The sequence below is a fragment of the Oncorhynchus gorbuscha genome, unplaced genomic scaffold, assembly GCF_021184085.1.
Source record: "Oncorhynchus gorbuscha isolate QuinsamMale2020 ecotype Even-year unplaced genomic scaffold, OgorEven_v1.0 Un_scaffold_103:::fragment_2:::debris, whole genome shotgun sequence".
Lineage (NCBI taxonomy): Eukaryota > Metazoa > Chordata > Actinopteri > Salmoniformes > Salmonidae > Oncorhynchus > Oncorhynchus gorbuscha.
In genome coordinates this window covers 392514-418287 of record NW_025744396.1, presented here as the reverse complement: position 1 = coordinate 418287, position 25774 = coordinate 392514, and the positions used below count along the sequence as shown (strand labels likewise).

General features: G+C 40.7%; 1 protein-coding gene across 1 annotated transcript in view; it reads right to left on the bottom strand.

Moving 5' to 3' along the window:
• LOC124016881 (WW domain-containing adapter protein with coiled-coil-like) overlaps positions 1-18081 on the bottom strand; it is a 67681-nt gene extending 49600 nt beyond the window's left edge. Inside the window, exons 1-4 of the mRNA XM_046332222.1 lie at positions 17862-18081; positions 17638-17671; positions 16571-16763; positions 4518-4612 (exon numbers count right to left, since the gene is read on the bottom strand). Coding sequence (XP_046188178.1) covers positions 4518-4612; positions 16571-16763; positions 17638-17671; positions 17862-17902 — 363 coding nt within the window. The 5' untranslated portion in view covers positions 17903-18081. The remainder of the gene's footprint in view (positions 1-4517; positions 4613-16570; positions 16764-17637; positions 17672-17861) is intronic.
• Between the last annotated feature and the right edge of the window lie 7693 nt (positions 18082-25774).

The window sequence follows — 25774 nt, the reverse complement described above, 5'->3', positions numbered from 1 at the left end:
TGGAAAATGTAGGCCCATGTAGCCTATCATATTTAAATCAATCGAGTTCCATTTTGTCAATTGAGTTCCTCGATATATTTGATTTGTAACAACGTGCGCAATAAATAACATGCCCAATCTGTGTTTCAGTGCATTATTATTGGGTAAACCTAATAAGCCTAATGAAATGTGCCCAGAGTAAACGGCCTGTCCCTCGGTCCCAGTTGCTAATATATGCATATTATTATTAATATTGGATAGAAAACATCTGAAGTTTCTAAAACTGTTTGAATGATGTCTGAGAGTATAACAGAACTCATATGGCAGGCAAACCGGAGAAAAAAATCTAAACAGGAAGTGGGAAATTTGAGGTTTGCAGTTTTTCAAGTCATTGCCTATCGAATATACAGTGTCTATGGGGTTATATTGGACATCCTAAGACTTCCACTAGATGTCAACAGTCATTAGAACCTTGTTTCAGGCTTCTACTGTGAAGGGGGAGAGAATGAGAGCTGTTTGAGTCATGTGTTTGGCAGAATGCAATGAGCTAAATCATGTGCGTGGCCTTGAGAGGTAACTGCGTTCCTTCATTTTCGTCTGAACTTTCGCCTGGACTTGCCCTTGCCTCGTGAGTTTGGATTTGTGAACTAAAAGCGCTAACAAAAAGGAGGTATTTGTACAAACTATGGACTTTATCGAACAAAACAAACATTTGTGGAACTGGGAATCCTGGGAGTGATTATTTATAACGCTATTTCTGACACCTCTTTGGAAAATCGCTGTACGTTTTTTCTGTGGCTAGGTGCTGACCTAACATAATCGCAAGGTGTGCTTTTGCCGTAAAGCCTTTTTGAAATCTGACACAGCGGTTGCATTAAGGAGAGGTTTACCTATAATTCCATGCATAACACTTGTATCTTTTATCAATGTTTATTATTAGTATTTCTGTAATTTGATGTGGTTCTCTGCACTTTCACCGGATGTTTGTTCGAGACAATGCATTTCTGACATCAAGATAAACTTTATCGAACAAAACACACATTTATGATGCAAGTCCTGTGAGTGCCATCTGATGAAGATCAAAGGTTAGTGATTAATTTAGTCGTTATATCGGACTTTTGTGAGCCCTCTCCTTGGCTGGAAAATGGCTGTACGGTTTTCTGTGACTAGGTGCTGACCTAACATAATCGTTGTGTGCTTTCGCCGTAAAGCCTATTAGAAATCGGACACTGTGGCTGGATTTACAAGAAGTTTATCTTTAAAATTGTGTAAAATACTTGTATGTTTGAGCAATTTTAATTATGGGATTTCTGTTTTGAATTTGGCGCCCTGCAAATTCACTGGCTGTTGGCGAGGTGGGACACTAGCGTCCCACATATCCCAGAGGTTTAACTTATCTAGGGTAGGGGGCAGCATTCAGAATTTTGGATGAAAAACGTGCCCAAATTAAACTGCCTGCTACTCGGGTGCAGACGATATGATATGCATATTTGGATAGAAAACACTTGACAGTTTCTAAAACTGTTAAAATAGTGTCTGTGAGTATAACAGAACTGATTTGGCCGGTTGAAAACCTGAGAAAAATCCATTCAGGAAGTAGGATGTGTGTGTGTGTAGTTTTTCTATTCAATGACATTACAGTATGAGGGAGTAAGAGCAATCTTAATGAGTGGACCCTGCTGTGTCAGAGCTTTTTCATGCACAATCTCGAGAGCGCGCCTTTCTTGTTTACATTTTATATTAACGACGTTATTGTCCGGTTGAAATATTATTGATTATTTAGGCTAAAAACAACCTGAGGATGGAATATAAACATTGTTTCTATGAACTTTACGGATACAAATTGGATTTTTTTGTCTGCCTGTTTTGACTGCGTTTGAGCCTGTGGATTAGTGAAGAAAAAGCGTGAACAAAATGAAGGTTTTTGGATATAAAAAGACTTTTTTGAACAAAATAAACATTTGAGTAAATGTATGTCCTCTGAGTGCAACCATATGAAGATCATCAAACGTAAGGGATTAATTCTCTCCATTTCTGACTTGTGTAACTCTTACTTGGCTGGTTACTGTTTGTAATGATTTGTCTGCTGGGCTATGTTCTCAAATAATCGTACGGTATGCTTTCTTCGTAAAGCATTTTAAAAATCTGACAGTGGTTGGATTCACAAGAAGTTCATCTTTAAAACTATGTAAAATATATTTAGTTTTCTGAATTTTTATGAGTATTTCTGTATTTGAATTTGGCGCTCTGCAATCTCACTGGATGTTGGCCAGGTGGGACGCTAATCCATTTTTTAACATTGCACTGTATTCATAGCATTCATTTTTGTTTGTATAATATGTCATTTGTGACCAACCGCCTTGATTTGGTCTTGTAGCAACAAATCATTGGATAAAAGCAGAAACAGAGCTACAAAATGGTATATCATACACTGCATTTGAGGAACAATGGAAAAGTAATTCTGGTTTTAAAGTTGATAAACTTGTAACTTTTTGAGAAAAGGTCCTTTGAATGTTTTGGTACTACTACTACTACTACTAGTAATTCAGCATCGTTCACATCCTCTTAAGCTTTACACCCAACCATCACTCTTCAAGGATTGAGCCGAGCGTTCTGTCCTAACAGTCAAGCAAACTGGCTAACATGAGAGAACCGTTCACTGACCATTTTACTTGCCCTCGCAGTGCAGGTTAGGCGGTTATGTTATCCAGAGCATTGGTGATTGCAACTATGCTGCTGACAACAATTTGCGCTTTCTTGCCAACGTTTACGGACACTGGCCATATTCAACGGGTGTTGACCGTCCATAAATTTGTCCGTTATTCTGCGCTCTGGCACACAGACGAGAGTGCTCTGAAATCAGAGTAGATAGCCAGAGGGAATTTACCAGCTATGTCTAGCAACAGTTGACGTATTGACATTCTATTGAAATGGTTACTTGCAAATTGGAGTCTTTTGTTGAAACATGTAGCTAGCTAGGTAAAAGAATGAACCATAATCCCAACTCATAATGTTACTACCCTGCATGAATCTGCAGGCAGCTAACCAACCAGGTTCAATGTTAGCTAGCTAGCATCGGGCTATATCTAGCAAAGCAAATGGCTCTGAGATACGAATAATATCATACACGTAAGGTTAGCTGGCTTGCAAGCTAACAGTATACAAACTTGATATGAAAACGACTGTCAAAATTATAAACGTATAATATCGGAAAAAATGCCGATAGCTAGACTATCATGGATGGACGCCTCTGCCTGTCAGATGCCATGGTTGCCCTTAGTTTGAAGATGTTATTCGGAGACAGGTCCTTTCTCCAGCTCCTTAGCCATCATACTCGAATTCCACTGATTTCAAAACTCAGTCCTCCAGAAAGTGGAGAGCAACATTGACGTGATACATACATATATTTTTTAATCCACGTTAAGACAGGATTACCTACATACACTGACCAGCTCAAATAGACAGAAGCGTGCTATATGGCAGACCAATCTGAACTCCTCTCTCAGCATGTCCAGCCAACTCATCTCAGCCAATCATGGCTAGCAGGAAGGTTGCTGACTTTTTCTGTGGCTAAACCAACTAGGCTCGTAATTTAATTGTATTAGTATTTACAGATGGTATACAAGTATGTTAAGGTACATTAAAGTTCACTTTCCAGAAGGCATTTCTGACAAACAAACAAACACATTTTGATCAAAAACATAAGCTCTCAAATGGCTCTCCTGTGAAGTAGTGACACGCAACATATGCCTAGTTTCCTGAAACGAGTCACATTTTAAGAATAAGATGTTGCCCCTTTAGATATCAATACACCTTTTGCATAAAATGAACATTAGACAGACTATTGCAAGTATGTTCACCTAAAATAAATAACATAAGATCAGCGGGTGGATTGATGAATGCTTATTTTTGCTCTGCAAGGCTCATGGGCGTGTCACCTAGTAATGTACTGCTGTAAGTTGTGAGTGTGGTGCTTTACCACCCAATCATATTGCTCAAATACAAATAGTATGACTTTTCAGCATGTGGTCTTCAATGGTTTTCAGATGGCAGACTGACAGAGCAGGTAAATGTCAAATTGGAATGCAAAATGTGCTGAGAAGTTACTGGCCTGGACAAGTCAGTGACTGACAAGATCCACTTGTCCAAAATGTTATTCCCAGGCCACAGGACAATAGTTTATGTTGGACATAATAGTTTATGTCTGGAATGCTTGATACATACGAACCCTGGTCTGGTCCAGTGTCTGGCTATAGAGTCCCACTCAAGAGACCGACTGACGCATTTAGCACATTGAAGATGTTCAGCAAATGATTAGGGAAACGTGTACACTTGTACACTCCTTCCCACAAATGTCAAGTCATTGGACTATTTTAGGCATCAGCAGCTTATTTCTTAAAACCAATAATTTCCTTTCAAATCCACGCAGGGAAGTGAATAAGTGTACACTTCAGAGAAAATGAGAGATTGGGACATTGTCCAGGCCACCATGCTTTAACATCAACAACGCAAAGGTGGCAAGCGTGTAATGTACTTACTGCGTCTGATGTCTTGCTGGGGTTCGAATGTGAATTGGAGCTGCTATGATGGGTGCTGTGGTTGTGTGAATTTTCCTGTGGAGAATAACTGGTCCCTAGAAAGAACAGAAAAGTTGTTTTTTATTCAACCAACAGGCAAGTATCATATTGCTAGATATAAGTCCTTTCACTTGTCCCATTCAGTCTGTAACAGAAACTCAAGATAATACATTGTAGCCTTACTTTTTTGGTAAGCTTAGAATGCGTCAGCCAGACATCAGCCTAATAAGAATAATCGCTGACTGATAAGTGCATCCAACTACCACGAGAAGAAGAAACCAGTGCCTCAATTGGAATCAAAACTACACTGTAGTATTTATTTTGGGGTATAAATATTACACAGATTCACATTACAAGTAAACCACTTCTCAAAATAACAAGTTAGTAAACAAAGTTACATTGTTAATGCACAACTGAATCTGGCAATCTATTTCTAGAAGAATTTTAACTAGCAGCTAGACCTCAGAGGCATCCCCATAATCAGATAAGCATCACAGAAAGGTCACAGTTAAACATTTGACAAGGCAAATAAAAACAGTGGCACAGAACTACCCCAAGTAAGGTAAAAAAAAAGTAGAAGTAAACAGAAGTAGCTTATAGGCTAACATCCAGAGATTGACAGAGGTACTCAGCTAATGCAAATTAGTGAAGGTAATTACTAAGCTACATATTAACGTAACCTATCAAACACAACACTGGCTTGCAAATCCAAAACGCAGTTAGGAAAACTGACTTGCCAGAAATACACATATTTCCAATTCACAAATTCAAAAGTTAAACCTTGTTTAACTGGAAACCAATGCCAAATAAAAAGACTTGTCTGCATCAATAGCAGATAGTGTTTGCTGTATCTCATAAGTTTTTTCCTTTTAATTCTTTGTGATGCAGATACAATGGCGTGTTAACACAGTGGGCCATATTGCCTGTGGCTGCAGGCCCAGAGGGAGGAGGAAGGTTGCTGTGTGTGTGTGTGTGTGTGTGTGTGTGTGTGTGTGTGTGTGTGTGTGTGTGTGTGTGTGTGTGTGTGTGTGTGTGTGTGTGTGTGTGTGTGTGTGTGTGTGTGTGTGTGTGTGTGTGTGTGTGTGTGTGTGTGTGTGTGTGTGTGTGTGTGTGTGAGAGAAAGCTCCCAGTCCCATGCGGCAGGTATGAGTCAGAGGCAGAAGCCTAAGGGAACCAGGATATCCTAATTCCTATATAGCGCACTACTTTTGACAAGAGACCATAGGGATCTGATCAAAGATAATGCACTATATAGGGAATAGGTTGCAATTTGGGACAGGGACATAGCATCACCAAACGCAGCAGGTGGAGGAAGTAGCTATGTCACAAAGTAGCTATGTCACAGTGGACAGATTAGCTGTGGCATCTCTGTACTGACAGCAGTATCAACAGTGGAGAGCGAGAATAATAGGGGATGCTGAAAGGCATTTAACTTTAAGGGATAACTCCTAAAGGGCAAGGGTTGTGTCCCTATTACCTATGTGGGGCACTATTTTTGGCAAGAGCCCTATGGCTCTTAGAGGAGGAGTACTGTTTTAGGATAATTTTTGCCTTTTAGATAATGAATAAGATTAGATGGACAGGGAGGACCTGATCGTAGATGATCTCTCCTAGTTTCAGACACTAAATACAAGCCCTGATGTCTTTCGGGTCCATACCTGAACCATCCTGCTACCATGGGCTCGAGATACATTTAGCATGTTTTTGTTTATTCTGTCCAGGCAAAATCATCATGCGAACATTCTCAAGGTTGGAAATTAAGAATGTATATTTCAACAACCATGTTGGCAACATAGACCACTTGGAAAAAGTTTAAAAAAAAAAAAAAATTTAATCCAAAGCCCACATGTACATTTACATTTACATTTAAGTCATTTAGCAGACGCTCTTATCCAGAGCGACTTACAAATTAGAAGTTTGTCATCCCCAAAGTGACCGTACGTACCCCAACCAGAAGCCATGGATTACAGGCAACATCCGCATCGTGCTAAAGGCTAGAGCTGCCGCTTCCAAGGAGCGGGACACTAATCCGGACGCTTATAAGAAATCCTGCTATGCCCTCAGACGAACCATCAAACAAGCAAAGTGTCAATAGAGGACTAAATTTTAATTATACTACACTGGCTCTAACACTCTTTGGATGTGACAGGGCTTGAAAACTATTACGGACTACAAAGGGAAACACAGACGTAAGCTGCACAGTGATGCAAGCCTACTAGACGAGCTAAATGCCCTTTATGCTCGCTTTGAGGCACGAGAGCACCCACCAGCAGTTCTGGACGACTGTGATAACGCTCTCGGTAGCCAATGTGAGCAAGACCTTTAAACAGGTCAAGATCCACAAAGCCTGACAGATTACCAGGACGTGTACTCAAAGCATGCGATGACCAACTGGGAGGTGTCTTCACTGACATGTTCAACTTCTCCCTGACATCTGTAAGAGGTCGACCGATAATGATTTTTCAACGCCGATACCGATTATTGGAGGACCAAAAGGGCCGATACCGATTAATCGGACAATTTTTATTAATTTATTTGTAATAATGACAATTACAACAATACTGAATGAACACTTATTTTAACTTAATATAATAGTTCAAAATCAATTTAGCCCAAGTAAATAATGAAACATGTTCAATTTGGTTTAAATAATGCAAAAACAAAGTGTTGGAGAAGAAAATAAAAGTGCAATATGTGCTATGTAAGAAAGCTAATGTTTTGAGTTCCTTGCTCAAAACATGAGAACATATGAAAGCTGGTGGTTCCTTTTAACATGAGTCTTCAATATTCCCAGGTAAGAGGTTGTAGTTACTATAGGACTATTTCCCTCTATAACATTTGTATTTCATTAACCTTTGACTATTGGATGTTCTTATAGGCACTTTAGTATTGCCAGTGTAACAGTATGAATGTTTACACGCCTGCTTCTGCCTACCACCACTCAGTCAGATACTTGTATGCTCAGTCAGATTATATGCAACGCAGGACACGCTAGATAATATCTAGTAATATCAACCATGTGTAGTTAACTAGTGATTATGATTGATTGATTGATTGTTTTTATAAGAAATTTAATGCTAGCTAGTCTCCTTGTGGAGTGCAACGAGAGAGAGGCAGATCGTGATTGCGTTGGACTAGTAAAATTGGATCCCCCGAGCTGACAAGGTGAAAATCTGTGGTTTTGCCCATGAACGAGGCAGTTATTAACCCATCGTTCCTAGGCCGTCATTAAAAATAAGAATGTGCTCTTAACGGACTTGCCTAGCTAAATAAAAGGTATAAAAAAACATAAAAAATGTAATTATTTTTTAATCGGCGCCCCAAAATACCGATTTCCGATTGTTATAAAAACTTGAAATAGGCCCTAATTAATCGCCCATTCCGATTAATCGGTCGACCTCTAATCTGTAATACCTACATGTTTCAAGCAGACCACCCATAGTCCCTGTGCCCAATGAAGCGAAGGTAACCTGCCTAAATGATTACCTACCCGTAGCACTCACATCAGTAGCCATGAAGTGCTTTGAAAGGTTGGTCATGGCTCACATCAACAGCATCTCTCCAGATACCCTAGAACCACTCCAATTCGCATACCGCCCCAAAAGATCCACAGATGACGCAATCTCAATCGCACTCTACACTGCCCTTTCCCACATGGACAAAATGCTGTTCATTGACTACAACTCATCATTCAACACCATAATGCCCACGAAGCTCATCACTAAGCTAAGGACCCTGGGACTAAACACCTCCCTCTGCAAATGGATCCTGGAGTTCCTGACAGGTGGTAAGGGTAGGCAACAACACGTCTACCACACTGAGTGTGTACTTAGATCCCTCCTGTACACCCACGACTCAAACAACATTAACATTGCTGACAACAACAGCCTGATCACCGACAATGATGAGACAGCCTATAGGCGTGTCAGAGACCTGGCAGTGTGGTGCCAAGACTACAACCTCTCCCTCAATGTGAGCAAGACAAAGAAGCTGACCTTTTCCTGGACTACAGGAAAAGACGGGCCCGAACATTCCCCCATTAACATCGACAGGGCTGTAGTGGAGAGGGTCGAGAGCTTCAAATTCCTTGGTGTCCACATCACCAACGAACTATCATGGTCCAAACACACCAACGAACTATCATGGTCCAAACACACCAAGACAGTCGTGAAGAGGGCACAACACCTTTTTCTTCCTGGAGACGGAAAAGATTAGGCATGGGTCCCCAGATATCCAAAAGTTTCTATAGCTGCACCACCGAGAGCATCACCGCCTGGTATGGCAATTGCTCGGCATCTGACCGTAAGGCGCCACAGAGGGTTGTTCGTATGGCAACCCCCCCCCCCAGATTTGTTTTGTACACTGCTGTGCTCGCTGTTTATTATCTATGCATGTTCATTGTACTGTTGGTTAAGGGCTTGTACGTAAGCCTTTCACTGTAAGGTCTACATTTGTATTTGGCACACGTGACAAATAGTTACATTTGATTTGAAATTGACTAGAAAGGATAGTGAAGTATGACTTTGTCCTAATGTTTCTTGGCTAGAACATCGTTTTGTTCACATGCAAAGTGGTTTTTCAACGTTACTTTGAGTTTGCTGCTGGGGGACATCGCAGTCATTGATTTGTTTCATCACAGACAAGCGAGTGCAAAAGGAAAGTCGGTAACATCTCGTCCCTTAAAAAGGCCAGCTGAACATTTGTCTCACCTAATGATTGTGCTTGGTGGATCACTGCCAAAAACTTTTACTCATTGTTCTCCTAGATGTGTGTGCTTCTACATTTCTAATTAGGAGCACATCATGTACTGCTTATCAAAACGAATTACAAATAAACAGCATTTTGTGGCAGGGCAGGCACTTTGTTGATTCTTGATAAGTTGTTTTTATTATTGGCTCTAAATGATGCATTTTAACATATTTTGGTTTAAAAAAAATACAATTAAGCATTATACCCCAATACTTTTTACTGGTAAAACATTTGTTTTTGAAACAGAATGCACGCTCAGTTATTTTGTGATTTTTGGCTGGTAGATTTTCTTTATCTACCAGCCACAGTGGCTGGTGGCCCAAAAAGTTAATTTCCGACCCTGAACATTATCTGAGGCGAACGAAAAGGGTATCAACAGGTGACTGAAGAGTGCCTCCAGCCACTCCACTTATCTATTCTAGTACAAGCACACATGATTAAATTAATCAACTGATCATCAAGCCCTTGATTACTTGAAATCAGGTGTTCCATTACTGGAATAGATTGAACGTTCACTGTCATTGGAGACAAATCGGTGAATAAGGCGATGCATTTTTTGGGTGTGCTTTATCAAAAGATGTTCCACCAGATAATAAAATGAACTAAGACAATATAAAAAAAATAGTGACATTGTCAACTATTACCTTGTAAGAAATGTTGTGATAATCAAAATTGAATAGAAATATGGCAGATACTCATATTAGGAGACCAATTGAAATGGGCAGGAGCCTTATTTCAGACCACAGACGCAACTCACAGAAGGATGGTTTATTTTTTTAATGTATTTCTTGTAATTCATTCCGTTGTTCATTGATAAGGGTACTTCTTGCACAGAATACTTAACTGTACCAAAAACTAACACTGAAAAGATTAACGAACAGCTATTTTAGACTATTGTGGCCTTTACATTAACATGGCAAAGTCTGAAAAGGTATTCAATTAAGGATTTCCTTATGCTCCCCTGAAGATGGTGAAACATTGAGGCTTAGTTTGTAGTACTGTGCATCAAAGTGACTATGGGGAAATAAGTAGCTGTCAACGTCTGGGTCTACCAACTTTGGCACGGTTCAAATACTCTTAACATGCATCTTTCCTTCATTGAAGTGATCATTGAGCTGACATTACTAAAGTTTTTTTAGCAAGCTTGCCATTGCATTGCTTTTAACAATTATGTCATGTCAGATGAGTTATTTCAAGTATTTCTACATTTTAAAAGCATACTAATAGGGCCCTAGCCCTACAAGTTAACTCCTCATCCCGTGCTGTAGGTCTAGGTGCTGTGGCCAACTATTGTTTGTTATATGGCATGATGGAAAATGATAGAAGGGTTGGCAGGCTGCAACACACGGGGCCAATCAGGGGTTGGAACCGGTTCAAGGAACAGAACCAACAAACAGGAAAATAACATTTCAAGGAACGAAAGTGATCCATACTGTCCCGGAACAGAACAGTTATTTTAAAAACATGGAAACTGGCAGACTACGTTATTTTACGTTCCAGGCATTTTTTTCTAGTTTCAAAAAATACATCATAAACAAACAAATCGCCTATGCAAAGCGCTCACTGTCACTCAAACTTATTCCAGCTTCTGCCTGCAAGCTGAAAATCTTTGCCAGTCCCATATCGCTCCATAGTTTACAAGAATATACTTTTGGTTGCAACTCCTGGTAACAGTATGGGGTGAACGCTAGTTAGCTCCTACCAAAAGTGAGATTGGGGAAAGAATGCATGTATAATTTAAGCGGAACAAATCAGAAATTCACTGCCATTTTCTAGCACTTGTCAGAACTACTCACACCTTTAAAAAAATTGTTCTCGCAACAAGCCTAGAGAGTTACAAGGGGCCTAAGGAGTAAAATGAGTATATCACAAGGTGAGTTTGTATGTCATGGCAAAGGCATGTTTTGCCTAGAATAAACACACTGAACATAAATAAAACAATTTCATTGATTTTACTGAGTTACAGTTCATATGAGGAAATCAGTCAATTGAAATAAATTCATACGGCCTTTATCTATGGATTTCACATGACTGGGAATACAGATATGCATCTGTTGGTCAGATACGCGTAAAGAAAATGGGCCTCAGGATCAGATCAGAGTTTTTGTGCATTCAAACGTGTATTGATAAAATGCAATCATGTCTGTTGTCCATAGCTTAATGCCTGCCCATACCATAACCCCACCATGGGACACCCTGTTCATAAAGCTGACATCAGTAAACTGCTTGCCCACACCACGCTTTAACCCTAGAAAGCGGTTGTGAGGCCGGTTGAACGTACTGCCAAATTCTCTAAAACGATGTTGGTAGAGAAACGAACATTCCATCCTCTGGACTCTGGAGGACATTCTTGCAGTCAGCATGCAAATTACACACTCTCTCAAAGCTTGACATCTGTGGCATTACATTTACATTTTAGTCATTTAGCAGATGCTCTTATCCAGAGTGACGTATAGTAGTAGTGAGTGCATACATTTCCATATTTTTGTTGCACTGGTCCCCCGTGGGAATCAAACCCACAAGCCTTGCATTGCAAGTGCCATGCTCTACCAACTGAGCCACACAGGACAGTGTTGCGAGACAAAACTGCACATTTTAGAAAGGCCTCCTTTTCACTCTCATTTAGGTTAGTATTGTGGAGTAAAGTCGCTCTGGATAAGAGCGTCTGCTAAATGACTTAAATGTAAATGTAAATTTTATTGTCCTCAGCACAAGGTGCACCGTGTAATGATCATGCTGTTTAATAAGCATCTTGATATGCCACACCTGGATTATCTTGGCAAAGGAGAAATGCTCACTGACACGGAACCCAAAACGGCTGGCACGCATAAATGCATTTTGTCCCCCCACACAAAACGTGTTCATGACACACAGGTTAAAATATCAAAACAAACTCTGAACCAATTACATTAATTTGGAGACAGGTTGAAAAGCATTAAACATGTATGGCAATTTATCTAGCTAGCTTGCACATGCTAGCTAATTTGTCCTATTTAGCTAGCTTGCTGTTGCTAGCTAATTTTTCCTGGGATATAAACATTGAGTTGTTATTTTACCCAAACTGCACAAGGTCCTCTACTCCGAGAATTAATCCACACATAAAACGGTCAACCGAATCGTTTCTAGTCATCTCTCCTCCTTCCCGGCTTTTTCATCTTTGAACTTATATGGCGATTGGCATCTAAACTTTCATAGTATTACCACGACGACCGGCAAAACAGTTAGTCTTTCAATCACCCACGTGGGTATAACCAATGAGGAGATGGCATGTGGGTACCTGCTTCTATAAGCCAATGAGGAGATGGGAGAGGCAGGACTTGCAGCGCGATCTGCGTCAGAAATAGCAATGACTTCTATTTTAGCCCTTGGCAACGCAGATGCTCGTTGTGTGCAATAAATGCATAACATGGATTTTGACATTTATTTTTGCAACGCACGTGCACGCGACGCACAATTTGAGAAATAAGCTTTTTGTGCATATGTAACATTTCTGGGATCTTTTATTTCAGCTCATAAAACATAGGACCAACAATTTAAAATGTTGCATTTATAATTTTGTTCAGTGAATGATGAGCCAACCACAGTAATTAATTTAATCATATGTAATTAGGCAGGCTTCCTTCTGTATAGTATTTACATTGTATGGTACAGGCAAGAACTGTGTGTACTGACTTAGAGTGGGGCTTAATTCAGGGCCTGTATAAAGTATCTCAGAAGAGTGATGATACACAAAAAGTTTTGCCTTTTAGATCGTAATGACTAAGATTACATGGACAGGAGAGACCCGATTCTAGGCCAGCACTCATAATCGCACATGATTGATGAATACAGGCCCAGATGTCCCTTGTATATAGCGTATGTGCCACAGATGTTCAGCATGATATTGAAGTAAACAAACCTATACACTGGTATTTCACTGTTCATACATGTCTGGCTAGGTTAGGTTGGTTATGCCATTCTCATTGTGGATAAAGACAAACAACGACCGATTTCCAGTCAGGGTAGGGAAAAAGAGGGCAGACATTTTGGATAGTGACCAAAGCCCACCAGCCACTGTGGCAGATAGATTTAAAAAGCTACCAGACACTCATATCTTTTCCTCCAGATTTTCTCCCTAAAATTGCACCAACAAAAACACACAAAAAAATAGATGAACATGCTTAGTAATTTTTCTAAAACAATAAATGTATTACTAGTAAGAAGTATCGTGGTATATTGTTTAATTTGTGACCTGAATCTTAAACTTCTTAAGGCTAGGGGTCACTATTTTCACATCCGGATGAAAAGTGTGCCCAAAGTAAACTGCCTGCTACTCAGGCCCAGAAGCTAGGATATGCATATTATTAGTAGATTTGGATAGAAAACACTGAAGTTTCTAAAACTGTTTGAATGATGTCTGTGAGTATAACATAACTTATTTGGCAGGCGAAACCCTGAGGACAAACCATCCAGGGAAAAATATTGAGGTCACTATCTTTTCAATGGGATTTCTATGGATACCTGGATTTCTAAGGCACTTGCTTGCAGTTCCTATCGCTTCCACTGGATGTCAGTCTTTAGAGATTGTTTTTCCTTTGAGAAATGAAGAAGTAAGGCAGTTCAGAATGAGGGTCGAGTGAAGTGTACTGTTTGTTAGAGGCTGAAAGCCTGAACTCACTCCACTTTGTTTTTATCCGCTATTGAACACAGTTTATCCCGTCTTAAATTGTATCGATCATTTATGTTAAAAAATACCTAAAGTTGTTTGAAGAGTCTGGATCAAGTTTTACAGGTAACTTATTAGATACTTTGTAGGCATGTTAGGCATGTTGCGCAAGTTGGAACCGGTGTATTTTCAAAATCAAACGCGCCAAATAAATGGACATTTTGGTGATAGACAGAACTAATCAAACAAAAGGACCATTTGTGATGTATAATGGACATATTGGAGTGCCAAAAAAAGAAGATCTTCAAAGGTAAGGCATGAATAATATGTTATTTATACTTTTGTGTTGTGCCTGGCGAGTTGAATTATGATTATCATGTGTATGTTTGATCGGGTGCCGTCCTCATAATAGCATGGTTTGCGTTTGCTGTAAAGCCCTTTTGAAATCTGACACAGTGGCTGGATTAACAAGAAGTCCATCTTTAAACCGGTGTATAACACTTGTATGATTTATTAATTATTATGAGTATTTCAGTTTTTGAATTTGGCGCGTGAAGGGATCACTAAGAAGTTAACCAAAAGATCAGAAACAAACATTTCACCTGCCCCTTTAAGGGTGGGAGGTTACCGTGGAAATGTCATGTTTGTGCCTGAGTCGTCTTCTCTTCCCTAACAGTTGAAACTCCAACATTGAAAAACCTAGCTTGTTAACAATACAATGTAAATAGCCAAGAAACACAAGGGCAGTGTCACTTCAGTAGACAAGTAAATTAGACCAACTTTTGTACCCGTGCGCAGCGCTTCTAAAAGCGTATCTCACTCAGCTCTTCACATGCGCACAGACCCAAGCCAGGCAGTGTTGCAGCGCCAGGTGGATAGGCTATAGTAGGATTCGTAGTTCTTTGACTTTGTGAAATTAATTTACCAGCTATGAAACAAGGCCGCAGAAATACTTTGAATACAGCTACTGCAGCATTTACTTTCATTCACAAAGAGTGAAATGCCACCAACGTGGTGGGTGAAATAGACATCTTTACCCACCAATGACAAAATCTACCCACATTTGTACAGGTGTTCATTTTAGGCCCTGCAAGAAATAGGCAAACACACTGCCAGTAAATAGGCTTAAATAATGCACAGCTGGACTTAAACAGGTACAGAGCAGACCAGAAGTACAGTATAATGGGAAATGAAGGTTGAGCACCATACTGCTGTTATCTCATGACCAAATCTCCAAAGTTGGTGTGTGAATACTATTCTTAAAATAATATTACAATGAAACATTAGCAGTTTGGTCAATGGTTAAAGAGGCTACATCCAAATAGAGGCTAATAGTTGACAAAACTAGTCAATGTTAATAGTGTGCATTTGCAAATAGTTGGTTATGGACATATTTAGAATTGGGATGAAAAACACAATGCTAACAGATCACATCAAATCGGTAACAAGGCACAACTGGTAACCCTATTCAAAACACTGTTTTAGGTAAGCATATGAGTATCAGTGTACAATGAGCAGGCTGACTAGTGTAGACAGTGAAATTAAGTGCTAGTGAAGGAGATGCGCTTTACAGAGCTGGCATCCGCCAGCTAGCTAGTTTTCATGAATCTGACAGTCTAGTTTCACCACAGCACTCAGAATATTGTCTAGTCTTACCTATCCTAGAGAGTGCCATCCGACTACTGTTTGACAATGCAGAAGGTAGAGTAACTTAAGTGTTCAATTCAAGATCAAAATACCAGGGATAATGAACCTCATTCAGAGCCCAAACTCAGAAAACAGGAGAACCGAGAGGATATGAATACGATTCTAGGTTTAGACATACACTTCTGATTTGTTAGATGATCTTTCTTATGATTTACACCTCTGCCATGATTTATTACATGTGTTGTCCTGGCTGATATGCTGGACTAGATTGTCACTGTCTTATAAATATACTAAGCAGCACATATGAGGCACTGTGCAGTCTTTCACTTCCAATAAGTGTGTCATTAAACCATCTATGTGCTATTTCTATGCTTCCCGTTCAGAAGTTTCATTTTTGTCTTTTACTTTCAGTTTTGTACACAAGCTTCAAACAATATACAACATTTTTGGTTTTGGAAAATATATTTCCCAGCGGGTTAGATGGTTCTATTATGCTCTACACAATGACTGCTTGTTTTGTCAAAACTGAAATTAGGCAAACTAATGGTATTTTAGCAACAAGGAAATGGTCCAATTTGTAAGTCGCTCTGGATAAGAGCGTCTGCTAAATGACTTAAATGTAAATGTAAATGTGGAGCCATTTCTGCATAGTGCATCTTTAAAGATAGATTTAAGGCATGTGACTAGACAGAGCTGTTGCCTTTGCACTTCAGATCTATAATGGCAACATCATTTGAGAGAAATTACTTTTAAAATTTAAATTTTAGTCATTTAGCAGACAGACACTCAGAGCGACATACACGTATGCTTGATCTTAGCAACACCATATTTCTGACTCGGCCTACACCATACAGCTTAACAAATGAATAGCAGAATACATGTCAGTAGTAAGATTTGCATAGGGAGAAACTAACAGACACTGGTGGTTAGCTACTTGAACAATTTTTTTAAAGATCTTAAATGCATCTCTCACCTCCATCCCTCTCTCTGGCCCGCTGCGCGTGGACTGCCTTTGCCCTGCCATGCCCCGTGCTGTCAATGTGTTTGTTGTCAGGACTGTCAGATCGCCGAAGCATTTTACATGGTGGAGTGGCATCTGCGGTGTCTCGCATCTTGTCATGGCGGTGATCACCACCGGGGTGACTCTTCGATGAGTACTTGAGGGTCTGAAAACAAATCAAAACAAAAATAGATTCTGGAACGGCAATCGATTCAGAGCCATGATCGATTCCAAAGGCTCGAGCTGAATCTAGACGTCTGACTAAGTGTCTGTGAATGTGATATCATTACAAGTTGCATAGCACAAAAGCTTATTAGCCCCAAAATTATGCAGCCAAATAATACGCATGCCATGAAAATGTGTTTACAAGAGCTTGCAAATTCTAAAAAGTCGTGACTTAATCTGGTAGTTAGCTAGATCAGCTGTGGGTACGTCACAAGCTATTGGCTCCATGGATGGGCAATGACAATTGATTAGCTAAACCCTGCGCATGTAAGACTCAAACTAAACGTGGGGTGTAACGCCACATTTTGAAATCAATAGATGTGGGAGACAGCTAATTCAAGTGTTTTTCTGTCTTATCATTTAACGTTAGCTAACATTAGTTAGCGTTAATGCCGACCATATATAGCTAGCTACTAACGTTAATTCTTAATTTCAAATAAAACCTAATGTATTATAGTATTTGGGTGTGACCAACATGAAGTTTATTTAGTTAACTACATTTATTTTTCTGAACTTTGCTCCTTAATCTTATATCGCGCAAACTGTGACATTACGAATAGGCCGGAATTATAGTTAACTATGGGCTCCAATAAAACTCGCTAGTAAATGTGTTCACAAAGCAAAATTCGACGTTTAAATTATGTATACAATCTACCAGTCATAATTGTAATGTTAACCAACATACAGCATTGTTTTTCGTTCAAACCCAAAGGAAATTCGCTACTTTGCGATTTTCCGCACCGAGGCCTGTAGTACTCAAGAAGCCTGCACTAGAGTATCCATTTTAATCTTATTTGTTGCTAGCTAACAAGTACCTGGTAGGGCTGTGAATCCCTTCGGTCGTTGCACCTAAAAAAAATAAGAAACAGGTTGTAATGATCTCAAACATCAATGAAAAAAACAAAACAAGAACAGTTCAATAATCTGCAACAGCTGAATAGCTTCCATAAGTTTGTACTTATTTTTATTGCAATAAAAATGGCGGATTGTCAAAACTGAGAAGAAAAAACTGAATAGAAGTAACGTTAGAGCTGTTTACCCATCGCTGAGTCTCGGTTGTTTCCTTGCATACATTACCATCAATGCCGTGTTAGTGTGTGTGGATTGGATGTGAAAGATGGACTAAGTTATGTTTTCTTCAGCAACCTGTTATATTATTTTAATAGTTCTGAGTATTTCAGTTGCTAATCGGAAGAACGCTCTCGGTCCATCTCCCACTCGCGCGCACACCAACTAGCTATGCCCCTATCTACCGAAAGGTGAAGCTCAGCCTGCAGGTCCCCCCTCCCACTACTACATCCGGGACACTGCGGCGCTAAACTCGGCTGCCATCATCCGGTTGTCGATTTTTTTTGAGACGCTGCAAAGTTGTTCAGAAAAACAACAGCACGGATTACTTTAGAACAGCACACTTCAGTGGCATTTTCATGCACCAAAATAGGTTTATTACCTACCAGCAAGTCTGTCACATTTTTTCACAAATACACTCTCAGAGTAGTTGGTAGGTAATCTAGTAGTTCGAGTATAAACTCAAAACAATCTCCCTGGTTCTATTGTGGATCTCTTGTGCTGTCTGCTGGGTATTTGTGGAAGTGCATTAACACATATTTTGACCTATTATATTGTATGATGCTGCCTGCAAAGTAAACCTTCTGAGAAATAAACATATCCTAGTCTGAACAGATTGGTGGAGATATGGTCATTTACATATTGTGAGCATGGTCAGAATGAAAAAGAAAGCCGACTGGCCACAGTCAAAAGAAGCTATGTCCACCAGCACTTTGGTGCACAATGGATTTCCACTATTGGTCAGGAAGTCCCAGTATGGAGCTCTCTTTGTGAATTTCGGAAACAAGCTGATTGTAGACTCTTGCAATGCTTTAATGCCTTGTAAGACAATCATTATACATTTCACAGGAGTTAAAACATTCAACATGATGTTGCATTATTAGCTACACTTTAATAATTGAAAAGCCTAAAAGGAGAGGCAACTATAATTGCTTTGTACATCCTACAAATAAATAGGCTACTTAGTTTGGTGACATGTGTGTAAATGATGACAAATTGAGTGATAAAATCTAAATTAATGATGATTTACAAGTGTTTATATAGAAACTAAAGAATGTTAGTGTCATGAATAAATAAACATTGTATTGTGTAGTTGTTAATGTTGTCGTCAGCCAATCAATCAAACTATTTATATGGCACATTTCTTACAACAAATGCATTTCAAGATGCTTATCAAATAAAATCATTAAAGGTGAGGTATTTCCCAGGGGGTAGATCAGAAACTATCAAATCACCTTTAGAACACCTGTTCAGATGAAGGTGAATGTTCACCTTCCAACAGGACAATGACCATAAGCACACAGCTAAGACAACGCAGGAGTGGCTTCAAGATAAGTCAAACGTAATGATGTTGTTGGAGTCGTGCCTGGCCGTGCAGTCATGAGTGAACAGGGAGTACAGGAGGGGATTGAGCACACACCCCTGAGGGGCCCCTGTGTTGAGGATCAGCGTAGCGGATGTGTTGTTACATATTCTTACCACCCGGGGTTGGCCCGTCAGGAAGTCTAGAATCCAGTTGGAGAAGGAGGTGTTTAGTGCCAGGGTCCTTAGCTTAGTGATGAGCTTTGAGGGCACTATGTTGCTGAACGATGAGCTGTAGTCAATTAATAGCTTTCTCACATAGGTGTTCCTTTTGTCCAGATGGGAAAGGGCAGTGTGGACTGCAATAGAGATTGCATCACCTGTAGGTCTGTAAGGGCGGCATGCAAATTGGAGTGGGTCTAGGGTTTCTGGGATAATGGTATTGATGTGAGCCATGACCAGCCTTTCAAAGCACTCCATGGCTACAGACATGAGTGCTACGGGTCGGCAGTCATTTAGGCAAGTTACCTGAGAGTTCTTGGGCACAGGGACTATGGTGGTCTGCTTAAAACATGTTGGTATTACAGACTAAGACAGGGAGAGGTTGAAAATGTCAGTAAAGGCACTTGACAGTTGGTCAGCACATGCTCGCAGTACACGTCCTGGTAATCTGTCTGGCCCTGCGTCCCTGTGAATGTTGACCTTTTAAAGGTATTATTCACATCGTCTGCGGAGAGCATGGTATTTGCTTCGAAGCGAGCATAGAAGTAGTTAACTCGTCTGGTAGGCTCGTATAACTGGGCAGCCTTCAGCTGTGCTTCCCTTTGTAATCTGTAATGGTTTCCAAGCCCTGACACATCCGACGAGCATCAGAGCCGGTGTAGTACCATTTGATCTTAGTCCTGCATTGACACTTAGCTTGTTTGATGGTTCGGAGGGCATAGCGGGATTACTTATAAGCTTCCCGGGTTAGAGTCCCAATCCTTGAAAGCGGCAGCTCTAGCCTTTAGCTCAGTGCCGATGTTGCCTGTAATCCATGGCTTCTTGTTGGGGTATGTACGTACGGTCACTGTGGGGACGACGTCTTAGTGCGGTCTTAGTGCCAGCATCAGTCTGTGGTGGTATGTAGACAGCCACGAAAAATACAGATGAAAAATCTCTAGGTAGAAAGTGTGGTCTACAGCTTATCATGAGATACTCGACCTCAGGCGAGCAAAACCTTGACACTTCCTTAAATACATTGTTCCCTCGCCCCTTGTCTTACCAGACGCCGCTGTTCTATCCTGTCGATGCAGTATATAACCAGCCAGCTGTGGGTTGATGATGTCGTCGTTCAGTAATGACTCCGTGAAACAAAAAATATTACAGGTTTGAATGTTCTATTGGTTGTATAATCTTCCGCGTAGGTCATCAATTTTATCTTCCAAAGATGGCACATTTGCTAGCAGAATGGAAGGCAGTGAGGGTTTATTCAATCGCCTATGAATTCTCAGAAGGCAGTCCGCGCTCCGGACGCTTTTTCTCCGCCTTCTCTTCATGCAAATGACAGGGATCTGGGCCGGTTCCCGGGAAAGCAGTATGTCATTCACGTCGATCTCGTCGGACTCATTATTAAAGAAAAATATATATTTTGCCAGTTCGTGCTGAGTAATCGCAGTTCTGATGTCCAGAAGTTATTTTCGGTCAAAAGAGACGGTAACAGCATAAAATCAGTTTAAAAAAAAGCTACAAACAACCCAAAGAAACAAACAAAAAAAACACAATTGTTTAGGAACATGTAAAACGTCAGCCTTCTTCTCCAGACGCCCCCTTTACAACAAGTCAGTTAGTCAAATTTCTGCCATGTTAGAGCCGCCCCGGTCAACTGTAAATGCTGTTATTGTGAAGTGGAAACGTTTAGGAGCAACAAAGGCTCAGTGGTAGGCTACACAAGCGCGTGGCACGTAAATATCATCTGTCCTCAGTTGCAACACTTACTACCGAGTTACAAACTGCCTCTGGAAGGAAAGTCAACACAATAATTGTTCATTGGGAGCTTCATGAAATGGATTTCCATGGGGCGAGCAGCTGCACACAAGCCTAAGATCACCATGTGAGCAATACAAAGCGTCAGCTGGAGGGGTGTAAAGTTAGACACCACTGGAGGCGTTCCCTGGAATGATGAATCACGCTTCACCAATCTGGGTTTGGCAGATGCCAGGAGAACGCTACCTGCTCCAATGCATAGTGCAAACTGTAAAGTTTAGTGGAGGAGGAATAATGGTCTGGGGCTGTTTATCATGGTTCTGGCTAGGCCTCTACGTTCCGGTGATGGGAAATCTTAATGCTACAGCATACAATTACAGTCTAGTTGATTCTATGCTTCCAACTTTGTGGCAACAGTTTGGGAAAAGCCCTTTCATGTTTCAGCATGATAATGCCGCCGTGCACAAAGCGAGATCCATACAGAAATGATTTGTTGAAATCGGTGTGGAAGAACTTGACTGACCTGCACAGAGCCCTGACCTCAAACCCATCGAACACCTTTGAGATGAATTGGAACGCCGACTGCGAGCCAGGCCTAATCGCCCAACATCAGTGCCCAACCTCACTAATACTCTTGTGGATAAATGGAAGCAAGTCTCCACAGCAATGTTCCAACATCTAGTGGAAAGCCTAAGTGGAGTGGAGGCTGTTATAGCAGCAAACGGGGGACCAACTCTATATTAATGCCCATGATTTTGGAATGAGATGTTTGATGAGCAGGTGTCCACATACTTCCGGTCATGTAGTGTAAGAAAGATCAGGAAATTGTTTTTTATTTGAAAATTAATTAACCCCTTATTTTTTTTAATTAACCTTTTGTTTTTGGCACGAAACAGTCTCCATATGCAGTATACTTCCATTAATTGTTTTCAACTGTACCGGTCTATTTGTTTGTCCTTTTCTAATTTTTTTTTTTTTTTTAAGGAAAAAAATATATTTTTATTTTTTACATAGACATGATCCTACATATCCCAGCTTGGATAGAAAGTTTATTAATTCCAAATAATACTGTCAGTCCACCATCAAAACTCTAGCTTACTATGGATTGATTCATCACTATCTATAGCTACACTGAATAAAAATAAATATCCAACATGTCAAGTGTTGGTGCCATGTTTCATGAGCTGAAATGAAAGATTCCAGAAATGTTCCATATGCACAAAAATCTTATTTATCTCAAATTTTGTGCACAAATTTGTTCACATCTCTCTTAGTGAGCATTTCTCTTTTGCCAATATAATCCATTCACTTGACAGGTGTGGCATATCAAGAAACTGATTAAACATCATGATCATTACACACAGATGTCTCAAGTTCTGAGGGTGTATATAGGGTGTATGTAATTGGCACACTGACTGCAGGAATGTCCACCAGATCTGTTACCAGAGAAGTTCATGTTCATGTCTCTACCATAAGCTGCCTCCAGTACGTCCAACCGGTATCACAACTGCAGACAGTGTATATGGCCTTGTGAGTGGAGGCTGGTATAGTAGCAAACGTGGGTCATAACTTGTAGACTTGTTTACGTGCTGCTGTGCAGTTTGATGCTAACCTTACTTTGCTACCTGCCAACTTTACGGTTTTTATTTTTAATTACCGTTTATATTTTTAGTTTTTTTCAACTTTCTTCATTGAACTTTTTCATCCCGAACACATTATCTGCAAGTCAGTACCACTTCCAGCCGAAGCTAAGTAATAACATTAACATGATGCCTTCTAATTGCAGTCACTGTACTCATGATATACAGGAGAACAATCGCCTTATGGTGAAGATGGCTGTGCTGCAAACCCAGCTTCAGACGCAATCGTTAGGCAAGGGTAATTTAGGTGTAGGAAAGGATGAAACAGCGTCCGTGTCACCAGTAAGTACATATAGTAGTTTAAATCCCCTCGCACAGTCCCCGCAGCTGGACAATTTTTTTCATGGATTCTGGAAGGAAATGCTGTAGGAATGCTCAACCGTTGTCGCTCATTCAGCCAACAGAAACTTTCAACCGGTTCTCCCCATTTAGTAACCGGTCAGAGTCAGAGGCCTAGCCTTCTCTGGTCTCTACTCCTCCCGTTACGGTGTCTGAGAGCCTCCCACCAGTAGCTCTGACAAATTGAAAACCCTAGTCATTGGCCACTCCATTGCCTGCAGTATTAGACATAAAACAAATCATCCAGCGAACATACACTTTTTACCAGGGGGCAGGGCTACCGACAATAAGGCTAATCTGAAGATGGTGCTGACTAAAGCTAAAACTGCAGAGTGTAGAGAGTATAGAGATATTGTTATCCACGTCGGCACCAACAATGTTAGAATGAAACAGTCAGAGGTCACCAAGCGCAACATAGCTTCAGCGTGTAAAACAGCTTGAAAGATGTCAGCATTGAGTAATTGTCTCTGGCCCCCTCCCCGTTATGGGGAGTGATGAGGTCTACAGCAGAGTCTCACAACTCCATCACCCCTCCCAAAATATATAATTTGAAGATAAGTGACCCTCTTTCTGTGACTCAACCACAAACAGGACCTAGCCTGGCCTGTTAAGGAGTGACGGACTCCATCCTAGCTGAAGGAGTGCGCTCATCTTATCTACAAACATAGACAGGGCTCTAACTCCCCTAGCTCCACAATGAGATGAGGTGCAGGCCAGGCAAAAGGTTGTTAGCCAGCCTACCAGCTTAGTGGAGCCTGCCACTAGCAGAGTCAGTGTAGTCAGCTCAGCTATTCCCATTGAGACCATGTCTGTGCCTTGATCTAGGTTGGGCAAAATTAAAGATGGCGGTGTTCACCTTGGCAATGTCACTGGAATAAAGCCATTATTGAAAGACATTGTGATATCTCACATCTCAAAATAGGGCTATTTAATGTTAGATCCCTCACTTCCAAGGCTGTTCCAGTCAATGAACTAATCACTGATCATAATCTTGATGTGATTGGCCTGATTGAAACATGGCCTAAGCCTGATGAATTTACTGTGTTAAATGATGCCTCTCCTCCTGGTTACACTAGTGACCATATCCCCTGCGCATCCCGCAAAGGGGGAGGTATTGCTAATGTAGCCGATGTAAAATTTCTAGCTAGTTAGCAGTGGTGCGCGCTAGTGGCGTTTCAATCGGTGACGTCACTTGCTCTGAGACCTTGAAGTAGTGGTTCTCCTTGCTCTGCAAGGGCCGTGGCACATGCTTCGTGGGTAACGATGCTTCGTGGGTTACTGTTGTTGATGTGTGCAAAGGGTCCCTGGTTCGCGCCCGGGTAGGGGCGAGGGGACGGATTAAAGTTATACTGTTACATTGGTGCCGTGACCCGGATCACTGGTTGCTGTGGAAAGAGGAGGAGGTCAAAAGGGGGGTGAGTGTAGCCGATGTGAAATTGCTAGCTAGTTAGCGGTGGTGCGCGTTAGTGGAGTTTCAATTGGTGATGTCACTTGCTCTGAGACCTTGAAGTAGTGGTTCCCCTTGCTCTGCAAGGGCCACGGCTTTTGTGGAGCGATGGGTAACGATGCTTCGTGGGTTACTGTTGTCGATGTGTGCAAAGGGTCCCTGGTTCGCCCCCGGGAAGTGGCGAGAGGACGGATTACAGTTATACTGTTACACTAACATTTATATTTTCTTGTTGTTTTTTACAGATAGACAGAGGCACACTCCAATACTTAGACATAATTTACAAAGAAGCATTTGTGTTTAGTGAGTTCACAAGATCGGAGGCAGTAGGGATGACCAGGGATGTTCTCTTGATAAGTGCATGAATTGCACCATTTTCCTGTCCTGGTAAGCATTCAAAATGTAACAAGTACTTTTGGGTGTGAAGGAAAATGTACAGAGTAAAAAGTACATTCTTTTCTCTAGGAATGTTGTGGAGTAAAAGTAAAAGTTGTCAAAAATATAAAAATAGTAAAGTAAAGTACAGATACCCAAAAAGACTAGCCTACCTAAAGTACTTTACACCACTGGTCAAGATATACCAGAGATAAGGGACTGTTGATAATGCAAACACATCAAAACTCAAAAACCGGTTCACCAGTATGAAGAAAATAGCAAATAACTATTGTCCTCTAATGATGATTTGTTAGCATTTATTGGCTGTCCAGTATCCAAACGGTCTGTCCCGGAGATTACTATATATACAGCTCATCTCTTTCAACAACGTGTTCAGGCCGGCAATTTCAGAAGATGGGAGAGGCTCTATTAAAGATGTTGCAGGACTGCTGTATTTGAATCACCACTCCCTTCTGCCCAGTTTACTTGATGTTGCTAGGGCAATAAAGCTGTTTTTAACCATCCATGTAACTGTCACTTCTAGCCTAGAATGAAATGCTTCTCGGTCTGATATGCGCTCTTGAACACTTGAGTAAGCTCCACTTTGCACTGGAGCCGTCTTAGCCTTTTGACCATGGCATTTGTTAGCCGATATACCCTTATTTGAAATTAGTTCCATTATTTATTTTTCACGGCCAGAGACACTTTTATCAGTCATATTCTTGAAACCCAAGAAACAAATGCTTAGCTTTCTAGTACATATGGAAATTATATGGTTAATGAATGACTTTTTAGAGGGTTACTGAAAAAAATATT